The sequence below is a fragment of the Ruditapes philippinarum genome, unplaced genomic scaffold, assembly GCF_026571515.1.
Source record: "Ruditapes philippinarum isolate M1 unplaced genomic scaffold, ASM2657151v2 ctg2422_1_1_1_1, whole genome shotgun sequence".
NCBI classification, from domain to species: Eukaryota; Metazoa; Mollusca; class Bivalvia; order Venerida; family Veneridae; genus Ruditapes; species Ruditapes philippinarum.
In genome coordinates this window covers 27,306-55,222 of record NW_026852335.1, presented here as the reverse complement: position 1 = coordinate 55,222, position 27,917 = coordinate 27,306, and the positions used below count along the sequence as shown (strand labels likewise).

The following is a 27,917-nucleotide window of genomic DNA, read 5'->3' as shown; positions in this document are numbered from 1 at the left end:
ACATAAAAATTGAATATGTTTTCTTTAATAAATACACAAAATTATGTGTACAGCTCTACCATTACTTTTAGTAGTCTGAATCTAGTCTACCTTTCAGACTAAAACCTATTTATGATGAGTATTTTCCTATAGCGTACCTTAATGGTTCTGTACACATTTTTATAGCCAAAGCATTACACAGCAACAATATAGATTGATAAGGAACAATATTTACTCAATGTTTATTCACAAAATTTGATGCAAAACAATATGTTTCATACAATATCTTACACTTAATTCTTCAATTCTTCTTTAATTCAGGTTACTGAAAGTTTATTTGAAAATCCTCTTATATCTATATTATGTCTAAAACTGTGAAGAGGAAATTATGTCAATAAACCACATTAAAAGTTCAAAAGCAATGCATTAAAATAATAAGTGGCTTTGTTTCATAATAATCCTGTACGACATATCTTAGTAACAAGTTATTTCCCTAATTCTCTAGCCTTCACCATCTCCTGACTTCCGTACATGTCTTCCCTTTCTTTAAACTGACCTTGTGTTGGTACATAATACCATCCTGTAAATGAAATAATGAACATTAAATGTATATTAAATATCAGTTAATACACTTGGTTTCTATACAAAATGTATATTAAATATCAATTAATACACTTGGTTTCTATATAACAAAGTTGAAAACAGTTTTAACTTATTACGAGTGTCACATGACCAATATTGAGTTTGTGGCGCGGGGCCTAAAAACTCATAATCATAATCGGCCCCCTTAACAACAGAATGTGCAAAAACTGACAAAATGACGTCACATATATTAATTATTAAGTCTAACATCATTTTTTACATCATTCTCGTACAAAACTCGTAGGACTGATGAGCATGGCATAATAAAGGAATGTATACATGCCATTTGCCATCAAACAAGAGCTGTTGGTCGGTAGGACAGCAACGCTTGACTATTCTTAGTGCTTGATAGTAGAAAAAGCCTTGAATAAGGTTAAATTTTCTCAGTAAAGAAAAAGGCAAAATTTTTATTTAAATCCATATAACAATTATAGGCATTGGAGAGAGTCCTATTATGCTCTCAATGAAGAGTATTAAATTTCAACATGTTTCAAAGCCTTATGTCAATGGACTTTGAAAATATTTGAGGTATTACAAAAACTTTAACGTAAAGTCTAACTCGAAAAAGAGGCATAATTCTGTCAAAATACTTGATAGAGTTACCTCCTCCTGTATATAGGTTGGGATCATAATGGTGAACAAATGTGAAAAGTTTCAAAGCAATATGTAAATGGACTTTGAAAATATTTGAGGTATTACAAAAACTTTTACGTAAATTCTAAGTCGAAAAAGGGGCATTATTCTGTCAAAATGCTTGATAGAGTTACCTCCTTGTGTTTCCAGGTTGGGGTCATGATGGTGAATAAGTGTGCAAAAATTCAAAGCCATATGTCAATGGACTATGAAAATATTTGAGGTATTACAAAAACTTGAACATAAGTGGTTACGCTGACGCCCATGCTCGTTAACGTGACATTGACACAATAGAGGTCATATGGCGACGTTCCAGCTTTACTGGTGGAGGAAGACCTCAAATGCCCTTCCGTGCATTATTTCAGGCACGAACGGGCACCTGAGTAGAACCATCGACGTTTCGTAAGCTAGCTGGATAGCTTCCCCACATAAAACAATCCAAAGTCCCTGCCGGGATTCGAACCCACAGCTGTGATGGGCAAGTGGTTTGACGTCAACATCCTTAACCACTCGGCCACGGAAATAACTAAGCAATAGGTACATTTCTGTGATATTTTTAAGTAAGGGAAGACGCACAATTATGTCAAACTTTCAGAGTCATGATACTTGACACAAACACAGATGCAGTGTAATTTTGCACTGTTATGTCATGTTTGTCCAGATATTAAACACTTCTATATTTTTTTTCTAAAAAGTTAAGGTAAAACTGAAGTGCCTACTCTTTGTTTAATAAAGAGCCATAACAGTAGGCCTCATACTTTATTGTTACAGAATGAATTCTATTGTCCTTTTTGTGTTCTTTTCACAGTGAGATGGCTCCCTATCCCTATTCTGTCATGCGGAATGGCAGACGGTGGGAAAATTTAAAGTTCACTCCAGTAAAATCCGAAGGAACTAACTAAAAACAGTGTTAAATCTTGTAAATAAAATTAAAATCAGACAATTAAGATAGACAATTACCTTTATTTTCAGGTTTCTCTTTTTGGAGACATCTTACCTCCATTTGCAGTATACTGAATTATACAAAATATATGTATATAAACACATTTTCAATACAATTAAATCTATTTGAATATTCAGACAATATGAAAACAACCTGTCAAAAAGAAGAATATAAAGTTGATGGTTTGACTGTCCTTCATGAATGACTTTATCAAACCAAGCATGAAATTTTCATGTAATTTTTTATAAATGCTTCCGAGGGATCACTGCTTTCCCAGACTTTACATATATTGTGGATCTTTAGCTGTAGAAAATTATTGACTCTAGATACACGATTCACTTATCAAAGCCATTATTGACTCTAGACACATGATTCATTTATCAAAGCCAATATTGACTATAGATACATGATTCACTTATCAAAGCCAATATTGACTCTAGACACATGATTCACTTATCAAAGCCAATATTGACTCTAGATACATGATTCACTTATCAAAGCCAATATTGACTCTAGATGCACTATTCACTTATCAAAGCCAATATTGACTCTAGACACATGATTCACTCATCAAAGCCAATATTGACTCTAGACACATGATTCACTTATCAAAGCCAATATTGACTCTAGACACATGATTCACTTATCAAAGCCAATATTGACTCTAGACACATGATTCACTTATCAAAGCCAATATTGACTCTAGACACATGATTCACTCATCAAAGCCAATATTGACTAGATACATGATTCACTTATCAAAGCCAATATTGACTCTAGATGCACTATTCACTTATCAAAGCCAATATTGACTCTAGACACATGATTCACTCATCAAAGCCAATATTGACTCTAGACACGTGATTCACTTATCAAAGTCAATATTGACTCTAGACACATGATTCACTTATCAAAGCCAATATTGTCTCTAGACACATGATTCACTCATCAAAGCCAATATTGACTCTAGATACATGATTCACTTATCAAAGCCAATATTGACTCTAGATGCACTATTCACTTATCAAAGCCAATATTGACTCTAGACATATGATTCACTCATCAAAGCCAATATTGACTCTAGACACATGATTCACTTATCAAAGCCAATATTGACTCGAGACACATGATTCACTTATCAAAGCCAATATTGACTCCAGACACATGATTCACTTATCAAAGCCAATATTGACTCTAGATACATGATTCACTTATCAAAGCCAATATTGACTCTAGACACATGATTCACTTATCAAAGCCAATATTGACTCTAGACACATGATTCACTTATCAAAGCCAATATTGACTCTAGACACATGATTCACTTATCAAAGCCAATATTGACTAGACACATGATTCACTAATCAAAGCCAATATTGACTCTAGACACATGATTCACTTATCAAAGCCAATATTGACTCTAGACACATGATTCACTAATCAAAGACAATATTGACTCTAGACACATGATTCACTTATCAAAGCCAATATTGACTCTAGACACATGATTCACTTATCAAAGCCAATATTGACTCTAGACACATGATTCACTTATCAAAGCCATTATTGACTCGAGACACATGATTCACTTATCAAAGCCATTATTGACTCGAGACACATGATTCACTCATCAAAGCCAATATTGACTCTAGACACATGATTCACTTATCAAAGCCAATATTGACTCTAGACACATAATTCCATTATCAAAGCCAATATTGACTCTATACACATGATTCACTTATCAAAGCCACATGATTCACTTATCAAAGCCATTATTGACTCTATACACATAATTCACTTATCGAAGCCATGATTGACTCTAGACACATAATTCACTTATCAAAGCCAATATTGACTCTAGACACATAATTCACTTATCAAAGCCATTAATGACTCGAGACACATGATTCACTTATCAAAGCCAATATTGACTAGACACATGATTCACTTACCAAAGCCAATATTGACTCTAGACACATGATTCACTTATCAAAGCCAATATTGACTCTAGACACATGATTCACTCATCAAAGCCATTATTGACTTGAGACACATGATTCACTTATCAAAGCCATTAATGACTCGAGACACATGATTCACTTATCAAAGCCATTAATGACTCTAGACACATAATTCACTTATCAAAGCCATTAATGACTCGAGACACATGATTCACTTATCAAAGCCAATATTGACTCTAGACACATGATTCACTCATCAAAGCCAATATTGACTCTAGACACATGATTCACTCATCAAAGCCAATATTGATTCTATGCACATGATTCACACATCAAAGCCAATATTGATTCTATACTCAATCACTCAATCACTATATTCAATATTGGCTTTGATGTGTGAATCATGTGTCTAGAGTCAATATTGGCTTTGATAAGTGAATCATGTCTAGACACATGATTCACATTGACATCACTTATCAATTCACTTGTCAAAGCCATTATTGACTCTAGACACATGATTCACTTATCAAAGCCAATATTGACTCTAGATGCATGATTCACGTTTGTGATTTGATTTTCTATCACATCTAGACAGTAAAGGTCATATGGCGATCTCAGGGGACTTTCATGCATTGTTTCAGGCACACACAGTCACCTGAGTAGAACCAATATGTTTTAATAGCTAGCTGGAAAGCTTCCTCACATTAAAATGACATCATATTAAATTCTTATTACACTAGTGTATTATCGTGTTATTAAATGACTTTATTACCCTCCTGTGCTTTGGTTAAATGTGATGAGTATATGTACACAACTTACGTAGATTTTCTTTTTTCATCTGCTTTATGAAGATAGTATAAAGTTCTTTCATGTTTCTTCTCAATAGGTTCAACTCCATATTTAGCCAGTAACCTTGTCAGTGGCAACTGGAAAAATAAATATATATCTTTACCTTTAACCTGTTCAACTGAAATGAACTTACCCTGCTTTGAACTTTTCATTTATACTTGAAGGGATTTTAATATAAAAATACAACAGTCCATAGGAGGAATATACCACTTACTTCATTTACCTGTAACAGTGGCATATTTACATTAATTTTAATATAAATATTTTATTTTAGTTTATAAAAAAAAACATACTATATATTATTCTAGATCTGCACATGCCAGTATAAAAAAATCATTAAAGAAATATAATGTAATAACTCCTGTGTATGTGTCAAAAGAAATCCATTTGTATACTTGTGATTACTATTTCAAACAGAGGATATGGTCTGTTACAGGGTACATTTTGTGTCCAGTCATCAAACAATGTATGTGGTTAATTCACCAATGACCTTTATTTGCATTGGCCTAACTTGGCATTATACCCTGTAACAGTCTATTTTAGGCCTTGACCTCCAAGTGTGACCTTGACCTTTGAGGTAAGGGTTTAGGTGTTGCGCATCACATGTCATCTTATAATTGTTAACAATTGTGCAAAATGAACCACTCACAAAATATACCCAAGAACAGACAATGTTAAGCTTTGGCACTCAAGTGTGACCTTGACATTGAAGGTAGAAGTCTGGATGTTGCTAATGACACATGGTCCCATTATTGTGAACATATTTGCTAAGTTATTTCAAATCCATTGAACAATAAAATAATTATAGACTGCACACAAAATATACCATTTAAAAGACCATGTTAAGATTTACAACTGTAACCTTTACCTTGGAGGTAGACTACTGGTTTTGCTCATGACACCTTGTCTTATTATTGTGAACATTTGTGCAACACAATTTCAAAATTCCTTGATCTTTGAAGAAGTTATGGACCTGACACAAAATATACCCTGTAACAGACTTTGTTAATATACGACCTCTTACTGTGACCTTGACATTGGAGGTAGGCGACTGGTTTTTGCTCAAGACACATTGTCTCAATATTGTAATTATTAGTGACAAAAATGATCAAAATCCCTTCATGGAAAAGAATGTTATGGACCAGACACCACATATACCCTCAAATAGACAATGTTGATTTTGAATGAGCAAGTGCGACCTTGACTCTGGAGATATGGATCCGGTTGTTGCACGTGACACGTTGTCTTATTAAAACAAGTTATTTCAAACGAAAAACATAAGTCTCCCAAAACTATGTATGGTCACTCATGTGAAATTTCATTAAAATCACACCAGTAGCTTGACCTGTGAAAGCCAGACAAGATTTTTCTATTTATAGCTCTGACCGTAATTTTGTGCAACAAAGCAGAACATGCCGGTGATGTGCACAACTAGGGATGGTACTGGTCACTACTGTTAAGTTTGGTTGAAATCCCACCAGTAGTTTGACCTGTGAAGGGCGGACAAGAATTTTCTATTTTTAGCTCTGGCGGCCATTTTGTGCAGCAAAGAATAACAGGCCAGTGATGTGCACAACTATGGATGGTACTGATCACTCCTGTAAAGTTTGGTTGAAATCCCACCAGTAGATTGACCTGTGAAGGGCGGACAAGATTTTTCTATTTTTTAGCTCTGGTGGCCATTTTGTGCAGCGAAGCAGAACGTGCTCTCGGGTAACTGTCTAGCGGAAACTCATCAGAGCCTCATTACCGCCGTAAACAGTCACCCTCGAGCTAGATATTCTGATCTGTACGGTAGCCGGTGTAAGATTCTTATACACTGTAATATTATTTTTGAGACTAAAAACAGTCTGTCTAATCTCAAATAAATAGATCTGTTTAATTGTAAGTAATTCACTTTTTTCCTGACACTGTCTATTTCAGTAAAATAAGGAACAAGTAATATGCAGAGCCTCAGGCCTTTCTAATGTAAGCAAAACACCATTTTCTGAGTCAGGTTTTTATAAAAATACAGGTTGGAGGTATTTAAACATGAAACATTAATTTTATTAAGACCTAAAATGACATCAGTTCCACAAAAAGCTTTTAAGCTTTTTTGCGATCTTAAACAGTTTTCAAAATGGTACAAAATTGGTATATAGATAAACCATCTTTTGCTTTTTGGTTCATGATTTAGATTTTATATGGAAGACAAAATACCAATTTCTTTGTGCTTTACTACTAAAAATCTAGAAACCATTTTAAAAACAATTGGCCAATGGGACTTATTGATGAGCGACATTTTTCCTCTTCTTCTATCCTGATAAGGTGTCTTTTCACCATTAACTTACTCTGTGGTACTAATTAACTTACTCTGTGGTACTAATTAACTTACTCTGTGGTACTAATTAACTTACTCTGTGGTACTAATTAACTAACTCTGTGGTACTAATTAACTTACTCTGTGGTACTAATCAACTTATTCTATGGTAATAATTAACTTACTTAATGGTACTAATCAACTTACTCTGTGGTGCTAATTAACTTACTCTGTGGTACTAATTAACTTACTCTGTGGTACTAATTTAATTTACTTTGTGGTACTAATCAACTTACTCTGTGGTAGTAATCAATATACTTTGTGGTACTAATTAACTAACTCTATGGTACTTATTTACTTACTCTGTGGTACTAATTAACTTACTCTGTGGTACTAATTAACTTACTCTGTGGTACTAATTAACTTACTCTGTGGTACTAATTAACTTACTCTGTGGTACTAATTAACTTACTCTGTGGTACTAATTAACTTACTCTGTGGTACTAATTAACTTACTCTGTGGTACTAATTAACTTACTCTGTGGTACTAATTAACTTACTCTGTGGTACTAATTAACTTACTCTGTGGTACTAATTAACTTACTCTGTGGTACTAATTAACTTACTCTGTGGTACTAATTAACTTACTCTGTGGTACTAATTAACTTACTCTGTGGTACTAATTTACTTACTCTGTGGTACTAATTAACTTACTCTGTGGTACTAATTAACTTACTCTGTGGTACTAATTAACTTACTCTGTGGTACTAATTAACTTACTCTGTGGTAATAATCAACTTACTCTGTGGTACTAATCAACTTACTCTGTGGTACTTATCAATATACTCTGTGGTACTAATTAATTAACTAATTAACATACTCTGTGGTACTAATTAACTTACTCTGTGGTACTAATTAATTTACTCTGTGGTACTAATTAACTTACTCTGTGTTACTAATTAACTAACTCTGTGATACTAATTAATTGTTGAAAATCCACAAACAGCTGCTATCACATTACAGTCGGATATAGACAGAATTTCATTATGGGCAGATACATGGCTTGTTTCATTTAATCCTTCTAAATCTGAGTCTTTATTAGTCTCTAGAAAGAGAAATCCAAATCAACACCCTGAACTACAAATGAATAATCAGACTATTACTGAAGTTTCCGACCACAAACATCTTGGAGTTTTAATTTCGAATAACTGCACATGGCACTCACATATAGATTATATATCAAATAAAGCATGGAGTAGGGTAACTATTATTAGAAAACTTAAATTCCGCCTAGATAGAAAATCACTAGAGACAATTTACGCTTCTAAGATACGTCCATTTCTTGTTAAATGGGGAAATGATACAAGTTGTGAATTAAACGAACTAAACAAAATCCAAAACGAAAGTGCTCGTATTGCTTCCGGATGTACACGACTTGTTTCACTCGAACATCTTTCAAATGAAATAAACTGGGAATCTCTCGAAGAAAGACGATATATTCATAGAATGATGCTGCTTTTTAAAATTCAAAACGGACTAGCTCCAGATTATCTTTCCTCAATAATCCCAACAACAACTAATGACAGGTACAACCTAAGAAATATTGACAACATTCCGGGTATATATGCCAGAACAACACTTTATTTTAACTCTTTTTTTCCGACTGCAATAAGGGAATGGAATAATCTTCCACACGACGTCCGTAACCTTCCAACTATCACATCATTTAAACAAAATTTGAAGACAAACATACGGCACACGCCTAAGTATTACTTGTCTGGTGAAAGAAAACTTCAAATTCTTCATACAAGACTTCGAACAAAGTGTAGTTCTCTAAACTACCATTTATTTTTGAAAAACATAACTGCATCACCTTTATGTCTTTGCGGCCAAATAGAAAATAACTTTCATTTCTTCTTCGAATGTACACAATTTGAAACAGCTCGACAAAAGTTACTTCGAAATTTAAATAACTTTGACATTGATTTAAATGTTCTACTTTTAGGCAACCCAGACCTTTCTGACCAAACTAATGACATAATTTTTTCACACGTACACACTTACATCCAAGAGACAAAAAGATTCATTTAACACCCAAACACTTAAACATTATATTCCTTATCTTTATACCTCATTATTAATCTTTCTCCTTTTTCACTACCTTTTCACCTTTCTGTGTTATTGTCAAATACTATTCTACTTTGTATGATAATATTTATTTGAATGTTAATTAAATCTATTGATATATTCATTCTAAATATGTATTCATCCTAAATTTATTCAATGGAACATACATGACATATACAATGTTTCTTAAAGCATTTGAATACATATCAATTTCTGTGTTTTCTTTTTCTCTAATATATTTTGTTTTCAAGATTTTTTTTCTATATTATATTCGTCTCAGATTATAAAATATGTAATTATTTAAGCGCCTATTACATGTCAATTACTCACTTAGGAGAAGAATTTCATAAGACATGTTGTCTTTCATTCTAATCCTGTTTTTTAAGAATATTTGAATTGCATCTGTATATTGTGAATTATAACATGTATATATATTCTGAGAAATAAAATATGTTTAAACTAACATACTCTGTGGTAATAATCAACTTACTCTGTGTTACTAATTAACTTACTCTGTGGTACATATTAACTTACTCTATGGTAATAATGAACTTACTCTGTGGTACTCGTGTGGTTCTGGAACATAACCCTCAGGTGTGTCTACCAACTGAGCAGGACCTGAAATTAAATAAGCCGTGTCACGACAAAACCAACATAGTGCGTTTGCGACCCGCAAGGAACCAGACCAGCCTGTACATCTGTGCAGAATCCACGCCAGAATGGTGACTTGATTAGAAGTCATCGACTCTAACCCCCCGACCACAGAGGCTGGTTCTTTTACTTTGTTATTTTTCTATTTTATACAAAGGAGAGTAACCACAGTAATAGTGTCAGAGGGACTAAAAAACCCACACAATAAACTTACATCTTACAGGGATTTTTTCCAGGATTTTGGGAACATGACCCATACCCATTGAATTGGAAATTTCAGCGGTTTTTTGTTAACAAGAGGGCCATGATGGCCCTGAGGTCGCTCACCTGTATATAGCCCTCCCCCCCCCCGGCCAATTTTTACCCAAGGGCTTTCATTTGTTTATTTGAACAGACTTGGTAGACACCCATAAGATGTTTCATGCTTAATACCTAAGTTCTAGCTCATTGGGTTTTTTAAAAGAAGATTTTTTAAGTTTTTACTATACACATATAGTTAAAAACAATGACACCCCTGGGGCAGGGCCAGTTTTGACCCCCGGGCTTTTATTTGAACAAACTTTGTAGATATTTCCTTAATGATGTTTCATGCTTAATATCTAAACTCTAGCTCTTTGGGTTTTTTCAAAGAAGATTTTTAAGTTTTTGCTATACACATATAAGGAAAATCAATGACCCCCGGGGCGGGGCCAATTTTGACCCCAGGGCTTTTATTTGAACATACTTGGTAGACACCCATTAGAACATGTTTCATGCTAAATATCTTAGCTCTAGCTCTTTGGGTTCTTTAAAAGAAGATTTTTTAAGTTTTTACTATATGCATATAGGGAAAATCAATGACCCCCCAGGCGTGGCCAATTTTGACCCCAGGGCTTTTATTTGAACAAACATGGTAGACTTTCATTAGAAGACGTTTCATGCCTAATATCTAAGCTCTAGCTCTTAGGGTTGTTTAAAAGAAGTATTTAAAGATTTTTCTTTCGGTTGCCATGGCAACCAGAGTTCTGCATGGAATTAAATTCTTTGAACAATTTTTAAAGGTGACCACCAAAGGGACATTCCTGTGAAGTTTGGATGAAATTGGCTCAGTGGTTTATGAGGAGATGTCATTTAAAGCAAAAGTTTACGGACGGACGACGGACGGACAGACGCCGGACGAAAAGCGATCACAAAAGCTCACCCTGTCACTTTGTGACAGGTGAGCTAAAAATTGGGAAAAAATGCATGAGTGAATTTTAAATGGATAAATAATTTCTATCTACATGTAGGATTGGCATCTTCAAACATTTAAGCACAATTACAGTGAAGAAGCCTTTTTTTTCAAAGATTTTAGAATTTTTATTAAATATTTTTATTTGTAAAAAACTTTCAATTGGGAATTTTTTCCTGTGGATTGGAAAAATAATATACTATTTTCAATTGGGAATATGACCCAATAACGGCTATAAAAAAGCAAAACAAAATCTCTGTCTTACTATGAATAATGATTGATTTCAACTTACCTTGTGTAACATTAAGATATGTGATAAACAAGCCAGCTGGAATTATTCCTAGCCCTAGGAAATAATACTGAAATAAAACATAAATATCAATTTTAGTATCAAAATGTGGCTGAATGACAAATAGGGTTAACATTGTGCTTTGTATTTACCCACTTGAAGGAAAATGATATAACAAAAAGAGGTAAAAGTACATTTTCGTCCTTGGTGTCCTTGACCAGTGAGTTATAATATGAAAAAGGCAAAGCCTCAAAGCGAGCTCGATGTACTTTTTACGTGAAATAGTATGAAATAATCGCTCATTTTTATTTCAAATGCAGTGACGAGTGCGTGTGACGTCACACGTACTGTGTTAAATATGGCTCCGCCCCTGTCGTGAAATGAATAACGAGTTTTGAAAACGTTTATAAAACTATTTTATTTTATTTCACTCTATAATTTTTTTCAAGCGAAATAAAGATTATTTAAAGTGAAATGAATGTAAAAACTTAAAACGTTTGCTACATTAAAATAGCGTACTTGATTTGTTTGTTTGCACGCGTTGTTTGGCGCTACATTGTGACGTCACGTAAACAATACTTTAAACGTCTGTACATTTCGTTAACAACTGAATAAAAGAATATTGGTGTTCGAATTCATTTTCTTAGTTAGACCATTTTCTTTCATTCTAGATAGTTTCACAAAAAAATTCGACAAAAAAAATGTTTTTATTTATTCAGATTTCCAAACAAAATGGCGCCTCCGATTTTCATTTTTTATACACAGCTTCCCGTTATTCTGGTTCCCTGTCCAATATGGTTCCCATAGACGTGCGGCGGGTGACCAGTCTACATGCACATCCGTTTTCAGCCAGAATTCCTCAGTTTTTATCGTTATCTTTAAATTCGAAAGGTTGCGATGTGTCCAAATTCGGTACTTTGGACGAAATTTTCAAAAAAACCATCACTTAGCAGGTACTCGCGTTACCGTAAAGCTCGCTTTGCGAGCAGGCCCTTCGGGCCAGCTCGTCGAGCTCGCTAATAAAACCAAATTAATAGCTTTTGACTAATCTATTCTACATCAAATATCTCAACTTAAATAGCTGTCACAGAGTGGACAAATATTCAAATATCTCTTAAAGATGGACAAAAAATGATTTTAACATAGTGTAAAGTAATAATTAAATTTTTGTTTTTGAAAAAAAAATGAGCTAAATGGTTTTTACTGGCCTTCAAAAATAGTACATGTAATATTATTTAATGTGCAACATTGAACCTTTGTCGAAATTTTTGACCCTTCAAGGGTGAAAGGTGATTTAACATTGAAGTCTGCACAGTGGCGGAATAAGGTTCTTTAATCCCCTTGTTCGGGAACTTCACAGAGTACATTTTGAAACTTCAGGTGGTAGAATTATGATTTATAGAAAGGACAACAAATTGTTATGACATTTGACCTCCAAGATGAGCTTGACCCTGCACAGTAGAGAATATAGGTTCTGGGCATTGCCTTGTTATTAGCATGAATATTTGTGTAAATTTTGAACTAAAAGGGAGTGTACGATCTATAGTGTAGGCACATTAGATATCCACAACAAAGTAATATTATTATTACATGTGGAAGGGGTGTTAAAAACCCTGTGTCTAAACCTCAACCCCAGGATCATGGGTTCAAGCCCCTAATCGGGTCACGATCATATTTGTTCATATGACATCTTGTACTGGTTGGTTATCCAGGAAGTGGACTCAGATGTGATTAAAATCAAGTTTCAAACAATTGTTTGCAAATCGGCTTAAAAAATATGTTTAAAAAAAAAACCTTAAATTGATCCATTTGACCTAAAATCCTACCAAATGATTTACAGGCCTTCACTGGTACAAAAGAAAACACATTAAATATTTTGCTGATCATATCTGGCCCTCACAACAATGAGCTTTTATTAAAAAATTTAAACCTTTTCCTTCCCAGGTTGAAAAAAATCCCCTGAATTTGCTCTTTGCTCCTCCATAATTTGTGAAATAAGAGCCCTAGTAATTATTTTTGTTAGTATGGTATACATAACATAAATTATACCGAATTACATGTAAACTTGCTTACATAATAGTATTTTACAAAAAAATAAAAACTGTTTGTTGGAAACAGACAAATTTTCCCCCCAAGCAGCCCCAAGTTAGTGGTTACCATAAAAAAGAGTTACTTGGAATACAAAACACTTTACAAATACTTTCTCATAATTCCTAAGTAAGTAAGTAACTGTTTCTCATTATCTAAAGTAAGTAAGTATGCCTTCTCATATTCTAAGTAAGGGAAGTTTTATTTACTAAGCAGGGCCCCCCGCCTATATGACCTGAAATCTACTCGTTTGGGAAAACGGTTTAAAAATGAAACAAACCCAACAAACTAAAATTAAGTTGCCTAATTAATTTAAAAAGCATTCATTAAATCATCCGAATATGATTTTTGTCTGATGAGTTTAAGACACTGTAGCAATCACTTCTCCTTAAACAAGAGCCGGTTGAACCGGGTTTGATGCTCCCCGAATAGGTTTTTGGACACATGAAGGTATACCCTCTTGTAGTGTCAAAAGTTATGTCACAGAACAAAGTTCAAAGTGTAAAACAACCCAAATGTTGTGCATTGACACATTGTCTCAATATGGTGATCATTTCTGTGAAAAAGTTTTAAAATCCGACTTCAAATAAACGAAGTTATGGGACGGACCACGATTTTACTGCAAGGTCATGCTGTTGACTTTGACCTTCAAGGTAGTGACAACAAATGTTGCATGCCACACGTCAATTCAAATAAGGGTGATCATCTCTGTGAAATAGTTGTTAAATCTGACTTAAAAGTAACAAAGTTATGGGCCCGGACACAATTTTGCTGCAAGGTCATGCTGTGTGATGCCTTGACCTTCAAGGTAGCTACCCCAAATGTTTGCCGCGCGAACACGTCGTTTAAATTTTATGGTGATCATTTCTGTGAAAAAGTTTTAGAATCCGCACTTCAAATAAACAAAGTTATGAAGCCGGACACGAAATTGGGACGTGCGTACGGACGGACGGAACGGACAACCCGACAAAAACTATATCTCCCCCGAATTTTTTCGGGGAGCATAATAACAGACCTTCTGCCTCTTTTTCTCCTTTATTTTCAATCAAAATAATCCCTACAATGATGACATCATTATGTGTTTAATTCCCATGGACAGGTTAAAATAGAAATAACAATAGTTACTTACAAGGTCATCTTTAATTGATATTTTTGAAACTTGGATGGCCCCTTTCACCATCTTATGACCCCCATATTCCTCACTGAAATATAGAATGGTAATGTTAAAGTTACTGGTCTGGTCATAACAATATGTGGTATATAAATATACCATTATCTACTAGTAAGTAAATAGTATAAATACCAAAACTTAAAGTGATTAAAAGACCCTAGATTTGCCACTACTTGCCAGCTATTTCCACCAAAAAGGGTGGCATTCAGTGTAAAAAAGTTGGCATTAACTGGAAAAATGACCACCTTCCACTCTTTTTCCACTGTAGTGGCAAAATTACCACCAAAATGCCACAATCCTTTGGTGGCATTTAAGTGGCATTGAGAGCTGGAAATTTGAACATAAGACTTTTTTCATGGTAGCAAAAGGGTGGAAATTGGTGAAAAAATGAAACTTAGTTTATTTTGAAGGTGGAAAATAAGTGGCATTTAGTAAAAAGGTGAAAATCTATTTTCTGGGTGGCAAATTAGTGGAAAATAACTTAGAAAATGTTGTGGGTAAGTTTTATACTACGAAAACTGGTCAACTCTCGAGGCCTTTATACGAAAAATGGAGCAAAAAGGTAACCTTTTTCAAAACACACAGAACTAGAAATGTGTCCATAGGACACTGATGCCCCCACACGCCACTGTTCTGTCAATCTTATGACTCTAGGTCAAATATTTTTTGGACTACATGTGCCACAAGTTGAAAAACTAAAAATCAACAAAACGGCCATAATTCTGTTAAATTTGGTCGCAGCAAAATATCCTTCCTTTACTACGATCTACACATTAAGGTTGTTAATCCCTGGAAGTTTAAGCAAAAATCTGCCATCCGGTTTAAGAGGAGTTGCGTTCACAAAATTTCTACATATAGTATAAAGTGAAAAAATCAACTAAGGGCCATAATTCTGTAAAATTTGGTTGCAGCGAAAATTCTTCCTTTACTACCATCTACACCTTAAGGTTGTTCATCCCTGTAAGTTTAAGCAAAATCTGCCATCCGGTTTAAGAGGAGTTGCGTTCACAAAATTTCTACATAGTATATAGTGAAAAAAATCAACAAAGGGCCATAATTCTGTAAAATTTGGTCGCAGCAAAAATTCCTTCCTTTACTGCCATCTACACATTAAGGTTGTTCATCCCTGTAAGTTTAAGCAAAATCTGCCATCCGGTTTAAGAGGAGTTGCGTTCACAAAATTTCAACATATTATCTAGTGAAAAAATTAACAAAGGGCCATAATTCTGTAAAATTTAGTCGCAGCGAAAATTCCTTCCTTTACTACCATCTACACATTAAGGTTGTTCATCCCTGTAAGTTTAAGCAAAATCTGCCATCCGGTTTAAGAGGAGTTGCGTTCACAAAATTTCTACATAGTATCTAGTGAAAAAATCAACAAAGGGCCATAATTCTGTTAAATTTGGTCGCAGCGAAAATTCCTTCCTTTACTGCCATCTACACATTAAGGTTGTTCATCCTTGTAAGTTTAAGCAAAATCTGCCATCCGGTTTAAGAGGAGTTGCGTTCACAAGATTTCGGGACGTACGGACGGACTGACTGACGGACGGACTGACGGACGGACGGACAAGTGCAACGCTATATGCTCCCACATTGTGGGGGCATAAAAATGGTTATGGTTATAATTATGATCCGGAGACATTGAAAACTCGAAAATGTGCTTTCAGAAACAATGGCACTGGTGACATTTTTAATTGAAACTTGGATGTCGCGAACATCATTTTGTTTTATCATTTGCGTGGGCCGGATCCCGTACCTCTTGTAATTTGTAATTTTCACAGAATTGTTATTTGTGTTGATTTTTTTACTGTATGTTAAGGACATTTTACACATCTTGAAAAGTGATGTAGGCAATGAGTTGTTATACTACAAGGCATTTCTAGTTTTAAATTATGTCCCCTTGTTGGTGCTGAATAACTAAAAAAATTTAAAAAATACAGTAATCTTTGCCATTAACGATTTTGAAAGTCTGAATCATGTCCGCTCTTAATCTGCGATGTATTAGACTTGGCAGTTTAAGCTTTCTAAGACAGTCAATATATGTCAGATCTTTTAATGATGAAACTGGTTTTGTTGCTCTTTGTTGAAGTTTTTCTAGACTTGATATGTCTTTTATTAAAAATGGATTCCACACAACATTTGCAAATTCAACATGAGGACGAATCAAAGCTGTATACAATTTCACAAACTAAGGTGTTTTCATCTAAAAACTTAAAGGACCTGTTAATAAGACCTAAAATACTATTTGCCTTATTAATCTTTGTAGAAATATGTTTGTTTAAATTTAAGATCTTTTTCAAAAATAACTCCTAGATCACGTTTTTCTTGAGTATCCGATAAAGTCTTGTTATTAAATACATACTGTGTTTGAGGATTTGCATCACCTTACATTATTAACATTAAAGTTCATTTCCCATTTTTCAGTTCATAATTGAGTCATTATCATATCCGACTTGCTAGTTGGTGTATACAATTTTGTATCATCAGCAAATATTTTAATGTTTGATTTGACATTATCTGTGATGTCATTCACATACATAACAAGAGGGCCATGATGGGTCGCTCACCTGTATATAGCCCCCCCCCCCCACCTCCAGGGCCAATTTTTACCCAAGGGCTTATATTTGTTTATTTGAACAGACTTGGTAGACACCCATAAGAAGATGTTTCATGCTAAACATCTAAGTTCTAGCTCATTGGGTTTTTTAAAAGAAGATTTTTTAAGTTTTTACTATACACATATAGTTAAAAACAATGACACCCCTGGGGCAGGGCCAGTTTTGACCCCCGGGCTTTTATTTGAACAAACTTTGTAGAAATTTACTAAAAGATGTTTCATGCTTAATATCTAAACTCTAGCTATATGGGTTTTTTCAAAGAAGATTTTTAAGTTTTTGCTATACACAAAAAAGGAAAATCAATGACCCCCGGGGCAGGGCCAATTTTGACCCCGGGCTTTTATTTGAACAAACTTTGTAGACACTGATTAGAAGATGTTTCATGCTTTATATCTAAACTCTAGCTATATGGGTTTTTTCAAAGAAGATTTTTAAGTTTTTGCCATACAGATATAAGGAAAATCAATGACCCCCTGGGGCGGGGCCAATTTTGACCCCAGTGCTTTTATTTGGACAAACTTGGTAGACACTCATTAGAAGATGTTTCATGCTAAATATCCTAGCTCTAGCTCTTTGGGTTCTTTAAAAGAAGATTTTTTAAGTTTTTACTATATGCATATAGGGAAAATCAATGACACCCTGGGACGGGGGCAATTTTGACCCCAGGGCTTTTATTTGAACAATCTTGGTAGACACTCACTAGAAGATGTTTCATGCCAAATATCTAAGCTCTAGCTCTATGAGTTCTTTAATAGAAGATTTTTTAAGTTTTTACAATATGCATATAGGGAAAATCAATGACCCCCTGGGGCGGGGCCAATTTTGACCCCAGGGCTTTTATTTGAACAAACTTGGTAGACACTCATTAGAAGATGTTTCATGCCAAATATCTAAGCAACCAGAGTTCTGCATGGAATTAAATTCTTTGAACCATTTTTAAAGATGACCACTAAAGGAACATTCCTGTGAAGTTTGGATGAAATTGGCTTAGTGGTTTATGAGGAGATGTCATTTAAAGTAAAAGTTTACGGACGAAGGACGACGGACGGATGGACGCCGGACGAAAAGCGATCACAAAAGCTCACCCTGTCACTTTGTGACAGGTGAGCTAAAAATCCACATTCAAAGTCCCAGGTGCATAGCTTCACAGTGATGTGAATCATTATTCCTGTAATTTAGTGATGTTGATCATTATTCCTGTAAAGTTGGTTGATTCTAACTCAAGCACTCAAGAAAAAATAATATTATAATGAAACGGTTTTTACTAAGTCAAGGGAAATAACTATACAAATACTGGATAATTCCACTAGCAAAACCCGAGGTGCAAAACTAAATATGCTGAGCAACCTTTCCGTAAGGTTTAATGACTTTTTGTCAAATCCCTTTTGAGTTACATGTTTGTAAACATAAACACGTGTATAAAATATTGGCAGCTCCAGTGTACAAATACAGTGTTTTATTAATATGTTTACCAGGAAACTATTGACATTTTGTGATTTCTGTACTATATCGACAGAAAATGTGCGAAAACAGTTCTAGACAAACTTTCGAAATTGGCGCTTTATTTACACGTGTTTATGTTTACAAAGTACTGGTACCGAATCGTACGCCGTCGTATAAGCGAGGACGAGAACCATACAGAGTTGTGCATTACCGTTTCCGGGTCAAGTTTGTGTAATGGAGGCATGAGAAAAGACGGGAATATCGGATTATACTTTGATCGTTACGCCACGATAGGAAATATATTCGGAGTGTATTTTTGTGGTAATGTTTATTGAATATTTTGTTTTAACAGATGCAATTAAATTTCTACGCATCTTAGCGTTTCTGATGCAATTCAGTCGTGAACATTTCAATGTTTACGTGAATCAGATCTTGTCAGATTTCAAGTCACCGGCAATTTCGGGAGTTGTATCAAAATAAGTTGCCAACATTTCCAAAATTGACTGTTGTTATTACATACATTTATCAATGCTGCGTTGATCGAGACCATGTTTTTAAAATTATATTGAGTTTTGGCTGAGTTTCGACGATAGATATGAACTTGGGCAGTATCAAAGCGCTGGAAGCGCACAGAAGACGGTACCCTTGTTATAATATATAGTATAGGGGTATAATGAAAATCGTCGAAACGTGTCAGAATATTGTTTTTATGAATTTTTATTGTGCAAATCAACTTGCATTGATATTTTTTATGGGTTGTAGCAGGGCCTTCGGGGGGAGGGGGCCCGGGATAATGTCAGATCACAGCGTCTTCCCCCTGTGCTTTCGTCACTATACCACAAGTGGGTGGGGTAACGCCCGCAGAATCATCATCATTGCTGTCGTACTAATTTTAGCAGAATTCCTTTATCTGATGTTGTCTGAACGACCTCTTATTCTTTCGAACTGACCTCCTCCTGAACATTTAAAACTATTTATTCAGTATTATTTACTCATTTTTTGCTTATAGCCGAAATTTAAACAGTTATCCGAGTACTATTCAACTTGACCTTCTTTTTTAAGAGTAATTATCCGTAATTATCTTTCTTGGAAGCGCATAACGATGCGCATAAAAAACTACCGAAAACGTCTTTAAAATGACATATAATGAACAAAATTAAGTTCAGGAGGCAAAAGGTCCAATTCATATTTGAATGTCCAAAGTCTGACATGATATGGTAATGCATTGACAGTCATGTCCAGTCAATATATTTGTCATTCATTGACATATTTTACATGTTTTGGTTTATATTTGTTATGAGTATGACCATGTTTGAAGGTTAAAGGTTTAACTTAGACTTATGTGACATACTAATATCAGGAAAACTTATCACACACAAACACCAAGTAAACAGCTAGAAATATGAAAGTTATATATATTTGGATTTCAAAACAGTACTTTGTGTCTAGGCATACTTTGTCATTAATTCATGGCACATTGAGAATATGAGAAATTATTTGTTAATATTTCTCTATTCTTGTAACACTCTTTTATAGCAATCATGTCTTTGTTGAAAGTCAAAAGATATGGTTCTTCTTCTAGGCCCTACTTATTTTATATTTCAAGCAAACAGTAGGAGTAGCTGTAGGCAGTTTTGGAAGAACAAGAGCGATCAGTAATCACATGTGTCGGCAGTTTTGGAAGAACAAGAGCGATCAGTAATCACATGTGTCGCCTCATGATGGCCAATTTTATGTTAGGACAAGTTTTGTGACAGACAGACAGACGGACAGTGCACAACTAGACTTGGTACTGATCATTCCTGTAAAGTTTGGATAAAATTGCACCAGAAGTTTATGAGGAGTAGTCCTGACAAGCTTTTGTGTATCTGGCAACACAGAAAAAAATACCTTTTGATCAAAGGGCCATAACTCGGCCAAAAATCATTCAACCGGAAAACCCGTGCAATATGCGCAAGGACTTGAGCTACAGATCAATCCTGTAAAGTTTCATTGAAATTGCGTTAGTGGTATAAGAGAAGTAGTCCGGACAAACTTTTAAAAATCAAAATTATTAAAGGGCCATAACTCTGACAAAAATCATTGAACCGGAAAATACTGACAATATGCACAACTTGATTTGGTATTGATCATTCCTGTAAAGTTTGGATGAAATTGCACCAGTAGTTTTTGAGGAGTAGTCCGGACAAGCTTTTGTGACGGACAGACGGACAGACAGACAGACAGACAGACAGACGGACAGACAGACAACGGAAAAGTGATCCCTATATGTCGCCACTACTCCGTAGAGGCGACACAAAAAATAGAAACAAGAAATGTGTCGTCACGCCACGGATGCCCACACATGCAGCCAAAATTTCAGATGTTATAGTATTTAGTTCCAAATTTGTTTGCACAAATTATTTTTTCATTTTAAGTTCAAAGCCCTTAAAACTAGTCAATGTTAACACAAACCATTTTTATACAAAGTTCAAGGCACTGAAACTATTCATTGTTAACCTTTTGTAATTTGCATATCGCATATTTGTAGCCATAATAACGGCTACATTCATTCCACAAAAGTACGAGTGCTGAAACCGAAAATTCAAAATGTTTCCAACATTCAAGAAAGATAACTTTGTCTAAAATCATTGAACCACGACCAAATTCAAACTTAACTGTTTAAGATGTATCTATATGTCAAATTTGGGTTGAATGTGTACAACCATTGGGGAGATAATGAACGGAAACTTAAATTTCTTCATTTTTTTCAAAGTTCAAGAGGATTAATAGCCTAGAGGAGATAATGAACCAAATTGAAACTTGACCTTTGCATTCCTTCAACAGATCCATTTGTGAAATTTGAGTTGAATGTGTATTACCATTTGGGATATAATGAACGGAAACTGAAAATTTCATATTATTTTCTAAGTAAAAGGGGCATAACTCTGTCAAAAATCATTTAACCATGACCAAATTCGAACTTGACCTGTATCTTTTCATGACATATTCATATATCAAGTTTAAGTTGAATGTGTAATACCGTTGGGGAGATAATGAATGAAAACCTAAAATTTCACATTATTTTCAAAGTAAAAGGGGCATAACTCCGGCATAATAAAAAGTTAGAAGGTAATAAAAAAGTAGAAATGGTTTCAGACGGACAAATGAAAAGACAAAAACAAAGGGTAAACCTGTTGGGAACTGAAAACTTAAAATTCTGGCATCACACCTATCCTGCCACCCCTACTATCATAATTGTATGTTTTTTTTATAAACTAACCTGTTATTCCTCATGATTAATGGTATCTTCCTGACAAGCACCCTGAACTGGATTTTCAACTGTCCTAAATAATTAGTCTGTCAAACTCTGTCTATATGAAAATAAAACAAAAACATTGAAGTGATAATATTTGCCACCTAAATTCTCATAAATTTTAAACTTTAACAAGAGGGCCATGATGGCCCTGAAGTCGCTCACCTGTATATAGGCCCCACAGAGCGGGGCCAGTTTAAACCCCAGGGCTTTTATTTGAACAAACTTGGTAGACAACCATTAGAAGATGTTTCATGCTAAACATCTAAGGGTTTTTTTCAAAGAAGATTTTTTAAGTTTTTTTCTTTACACATATATTTAAAAACAATGACACCCCTGGGGCAGGGCCAGTTTTGACCACATGGCTTTTATTTGAACAATCTTTGTAGACACTTACTACAAGATGTTTCATGCTTAATATCTAAACTCTAGCTATTCTGGTTTTTTCGAAGAAGATTTTAAAGTTTTTGCTATACACATATAAGGAAAATCAATGTCCGCCGGGGCGGGGCCAATTTTGACCCCAGGGCTTTTATTTGAACAAACTTGATAGACATCCATTAGAACATGTTTCATGCTAAATATATAAGCTTTAGCTCTTTGGGTTCTTGAAAAAAAGATTTTTAAGTTTTTACTACATGTATATTCATAATTTCATATGGGGAAAATCAATGACCCCCTGGGGCGGGGCCAATTTTGACCCCAGTGCTCTTATTTGAACAAAGTTGGTAGACATCCATTAGAACATGTTTCATGTTAAATATCTTAGCTCTAGCTCTTAGGTTCTTTAAAAGAAGATTTTTAAGTTTTTACTATATTCATATAGGGAAAATCAATGACCCCCTGGGGCGGGGCCAATTTTGACCCTATGGCTCTTATTTGAACAAACTTGGTAGACATCCATTAGAACATGTTTCATGCTAAATATCTTAGCTCTAGCTTTCTGGGTTCTTTAAAAGAAGATTTTTAAGTCTTTACTATATGCATATAGGAAAAATCAATGACCCCCTGGGGCAGGGCCAATTTTGACCCAAGGGCTTTTATTTGAACAAACTTGGTAGACACCCATTAGAAGATGTTTCATGCTAAATATCTTAGCTCTAGCTCTTTGGGTTCTTTAAAAGAAGATTTTTAAAGTTTTTACTATATACATATAAGGAAAATCAATGACCCCCTGGGGCGGAGCCAATTTTGACCCCAGGGCTTTAATTTGAACAAACTTGGTAGACACTCACTAGAAGATGTTTCATGCCAAATATCTTTGCTCTAGCTCTTTTGTTTTTTTTTTAGAAGATGATATTTAAAGTTTTTTCTTTTGGTTGCCATGGCAACCAGAGTTCTGCATGGAATTAAATTCTTTGAACAATTTTCAAAAGTGACCACCAAAGGAACATTCCTGTGAAGTTTGGATGAAATTGGCTCAGTGGTTTATGAGGATATTTCATTTAAAGTAAAAGTTTACGGACGCCGGACGGACGCCGGACAAAAAGCGATCACAAAAGCTCACCCTGTCACAAAGTGAGGTGAGCTAAAAATAATTTGAATAAATAAAAAAATAAAAATAAGTAACAAGAGGGCCATGATGGCCCTATATCACTCAATCACCTTAAGGAATAGATCTTCTAAGTATTTTTCTTTTTTATAAAATTCTTTAATTAGTGTCAAATGTAATGTATTTTTAAGGGTTATCCTTGAAGATTAATATGTTCAAGTTTGAAGACAATCCATTAAAAAATAACAAAGTTACAGCCAATAATAGCCAAAAACATGAAAATTTCAATAATTTGACCTTCAAAGTCAAGGTCATTTATAAGTGAAGGTCAAGGACTGTCAGGTTATTTTTAAGGGATATCCTTGAAGATTATTAATGTTCAAGTTTGAAGAACAATCCATTCAAAAAATAACAAAAGTTACAGCCAGTAACAGCATGAAAAAGCAAAATTTGGACTTTTTTACCTTGAAGGTCAAGGTCATTTATGGATGAAGGTCAAGGTTTTGTGTGGTCTACTGAAAAGGTATTGTCCAAGAAGTTGTTGTGGCCCAATGAAGATAATACACCAATGAAATAAAAAAGTTATGAATCCAGGTACAATTTGAGGAACGGCAACGCCGCCGCGACTATAAACAAATACCTCCCCTAAAACTTTTTTTTTCAAAAAAAAAAAAAAAAAATCGAGCTAAAAATCATTCGAAACCCGGAAAAACCCGTGCAAATATGCGCATGGGGACTTGAGGCTTACAGATTTTGGGGTACTGAATTCTTCTGTAAAATTTTGGGATGAAATTGCAACCCAATAGTTATGGGAGTAGTTTCCGGGACAAGTTTTGTGGGATGGACGAAACGAGAAGGCGGAGAAGTGGATCCCCAAAAATGGGGTCAAAGACCAAAAATTGGCCCGGGGTTGCATTTGTATACCAAATAACATGACTCATTAGGCTGTAATGTTACAAAAATTTCCTACCATTGACCATTAATATTGATCATTTAACTAAGTCGGTAAACAGGAAGTGGATAAGCGATAGACCTGAACTTTGCAGTTACAATACAAAATATCAAGAGGCTGTGATATGTAGTTGCTAAGAAAACTGTTACGGAAATTTCCTTCCATTTACAATTAATGGCGAAAATTCAACTAGGTCAGCAAACGGAAAGTGGATGAGCGACGTACCTGAAATCATAGGAATGCTGTATACCAAATATCAAGAGGCTGTAATAAGTAGTTGCTGAGAAAATTGTTACGAAAAATTCGTACCATTGACCATTATTATGAATTTAACTAAGTCAGTAAACACGAATCCCATGGTATGGGACAATAAGTTAATGCTGTATACTAAATATCATGAGGCTCTGATAAGTAGTTGCTGAAAAAACTGTTACGAAAAAGGCCCAACCAATTTGCCTGCCTGCCCCGAATCAAGTCTCAATACATGATGTTAAACAGTATTTTTTTTCATATATGTAATTTTTTTTTCAAAAACCAGTATTATAGTTGTAACGGATATAACATTAGTGTTTAAATATTAAAATATTTTTTGATAGTGTTTACTCAGTGGTATTATGTTGGCCCAAGCATCTGTGGATTATCATATAAGAACACCCTTTCTAAAAAAAACAACAACAACAAACAGCAGGGATCTCAGGAAGGTCAGAATTTCATGTGGCAGACATTTGTCAATTCAGTTTTTCCTTCTCTTATTTTTCTACATGAACCATTTTCATGTTTCAAAAATGAATTCAAAAATTTCTGTTTGGGAAGTCGTTTTGAGAAGATTTTCAAGTTTAGATTAATTATATTAAATTAATTAAGTATTACCACAGTATATAAACGATTTGAACCCCAACCGGATCTTGTGAGAAGATGTCAGTGTCAGCCATTTTCTGACGCTTGACTTATTTAATATATTGGTATTTATATTGATGCTTATGGACGTTAGGTTAGTAAATCTTTATTTATATCGTAGAAGAGAAACTTTATTAAACGTTTAAGTTATGCAAAATATAAATGTTAGCATTAAAGCTAAAAAATAATCGAAACTCACAAACTGCTTTCAAGTGATCAACACTGAACACGAACAAAAATCCGTCTTATTTCAAGGTTTATTTAGTTAAACATTGATTTGAAATATCGAACTACTAAAATATTCAATAACAAACGATAATTTAGTCATCTGCAAACAATATTGCTGTATTTTGAATATTAAAATATTAGTTTATCCAAGGAGGTCAATCCCGTAAACTGAACGCTACTTCCTGGTGATTGTGAACCCTACTTGTGAGTTTACAAATTTTATCTGTACCCTGACTTGTTAGTATCTTTAAAGATTTAAAGGAGAAAACGTTTATCATTTAACGTATTTATTTGTTTATTGACAGGCAAAATGGAAGAATTCAATTGTCTTCATTGCCACCTTTCTCTTCAAAAAAAATTCGGAAACACTTTTGTTTTAAATTTTGACATAAGAACAAAAGCTTCAAATAACAATTTCTCAGGTTGACAACAATAACAGAAACATTAAAATCATAATCCAAAGACTTTAGAATAATTCCAAAGAAACTTAAAAAAGGACTTTAAAGCAAATGATTTTACAAAAACAGTAAAAGTTTCAAGACAAGAAGGACTTGAAGAATAATCTCCAATCAAGAAATGTCAAAAAATCAAAATGCCTGTTAAAGATGTTCACACATCGACAAAAGATACGTTAATAGTACAGATGACGAAGAGTTTAAGTTTAAACTTGGTGTCAACTTATTCCACAGATCCCACATTTAAGTTGTGTTTTCAGGGGAATGTTTGTTACACGAAAGCTACTGTCAAGACCCTCAACTACAAATGATTATCCAAATCCACCTGAAATACATGTATATGGCAATTTATAGATAGGAACTGGATTTATATATATCTCTTGACTTACCATCACTTATGATAGCCAATGATAAACTTTTCAAGTTGTGTGAAAAGAAAACTAACAGGTTGTCTTAAGACACTGGCAAGGCTGTAAACTATTTAAAATAAGTTGAAATAAACTTGCAAGAGTGAAAAACTACCTTTTAGACATTTAACAATATGCAGGAAATTCCTTAAAATTATTTATTAAGAGTGATCCTAGTCGAGCATGTGAAAAAAATAGAAATTCAAGGCATTTATGAGAATATAACACCGTGTTTCAAACAGCATAATGAAAATCAACATGATGAAATAAGTAATCTGCCAAAAAATCCTGTGATGATCTTTCGAGGTGTGACGTTATATAACGTTCACGTCAAAACGAACAACAATGCCGTTGAACTTAATAGTAGAAACGTTTAACTTTATATTTTAATTATGTTATATCTTAGCGTTATATCTTTTCAAAGAAAAATGAATGGTAAATGAATATAAGATTTGTTGATTGATAATTCCTGTCAAGAAATAATTTTCTTTCTAATTCGTATTACCAGCTTCTTCATGCTGGTATTTCCATTGAAAGTGAAAACATGAGGAAGGTCCATTTATGTGCAGTATTAGTTACTTATATAGAACTAAAAGATGTGTCATGGTCTTGTGACACAATAACTTAATATTCTGCAAGATATAATTTGGAACATAAGACAAAAACAACAAAAATTTGTAACAGAGCTACCAAACGTCCCCCGCCTCGTGAAGTTTTTTATGAAGCATAAAATTGTGCTATTTCAAAAGATTGAGGTATGGATCTCAGGACATTCTGTCCAAAATTATGATCAATGCTAGATCTGCAAATGTAACAATAAATTTGTGAAAAAAATAAAATGAAACGAGGAATTTAAAAATCTATCATGTAGAAATGAAACGAGGAATTTAAAAATCTATCATGTAAGGCTTTGACTTCTAAGTTTGACCTTGACCTTGGAGGTAGGGGAGCAGGTGTTGTGCATGACATAACGTCTTATTATTGAGACTATTTGTGCCAAGTATTTTCAAAATCCCTTGAACTATGAAGAAGTTATAGATTGGACACAAAATATACCCTATAACAGACTATGTAAATCTTTGACCTCTAAGTGTGACCTTGACCTTGGAGGTAGGGACACAGATGTTACGCATGACATATCACCTAATCAGTGTGACTATTTGTGCCAAGTATTTCTAAAATCCCTTAATCTATGAAGAAGTAGTAGTAATGGTATACTGGTTGGCGATATAACTTCGACACATAGATAACTTAGACACTTAGTTAATTCGATCGATTAAACATT

General features: G+C 34.3%; 1 protein-coding gene across 1 annotated transcript; it reads right to left on the bottom strand.

Annotated features, from left to right (window-relative positions):
- Positions 1-204: 204 nt before the first annotated feature.
- On the bottom strand, positions 205-22,182 carry LOC132757025 (NADH dehydrogenase [ubiquinone] 1 beta subcomplex subunit 5, mitochondrial-like). Its single transcript, XM_060748208.1, has 7 exons — positions 22,169-22,182; positions 14,804-14,876; positions 11,590-11,656; positions 9,993-10,054; positions 4,981-5,087; positions 2,215-2,267; positions 205-559 (listed from the first exon to the last, which is right to left on the bottom strand). Exons 1-7 carry the CDS (start codon positions 22,180-22,182, stop codon positions 465-467), a joined length of 471 nt encoding a protein of 156 aa, XP_060604191.1. The 3' UTR covers positions 205-464.
- Positions 22,183-27,917: the final 5,735 nt, after the last annotated feature.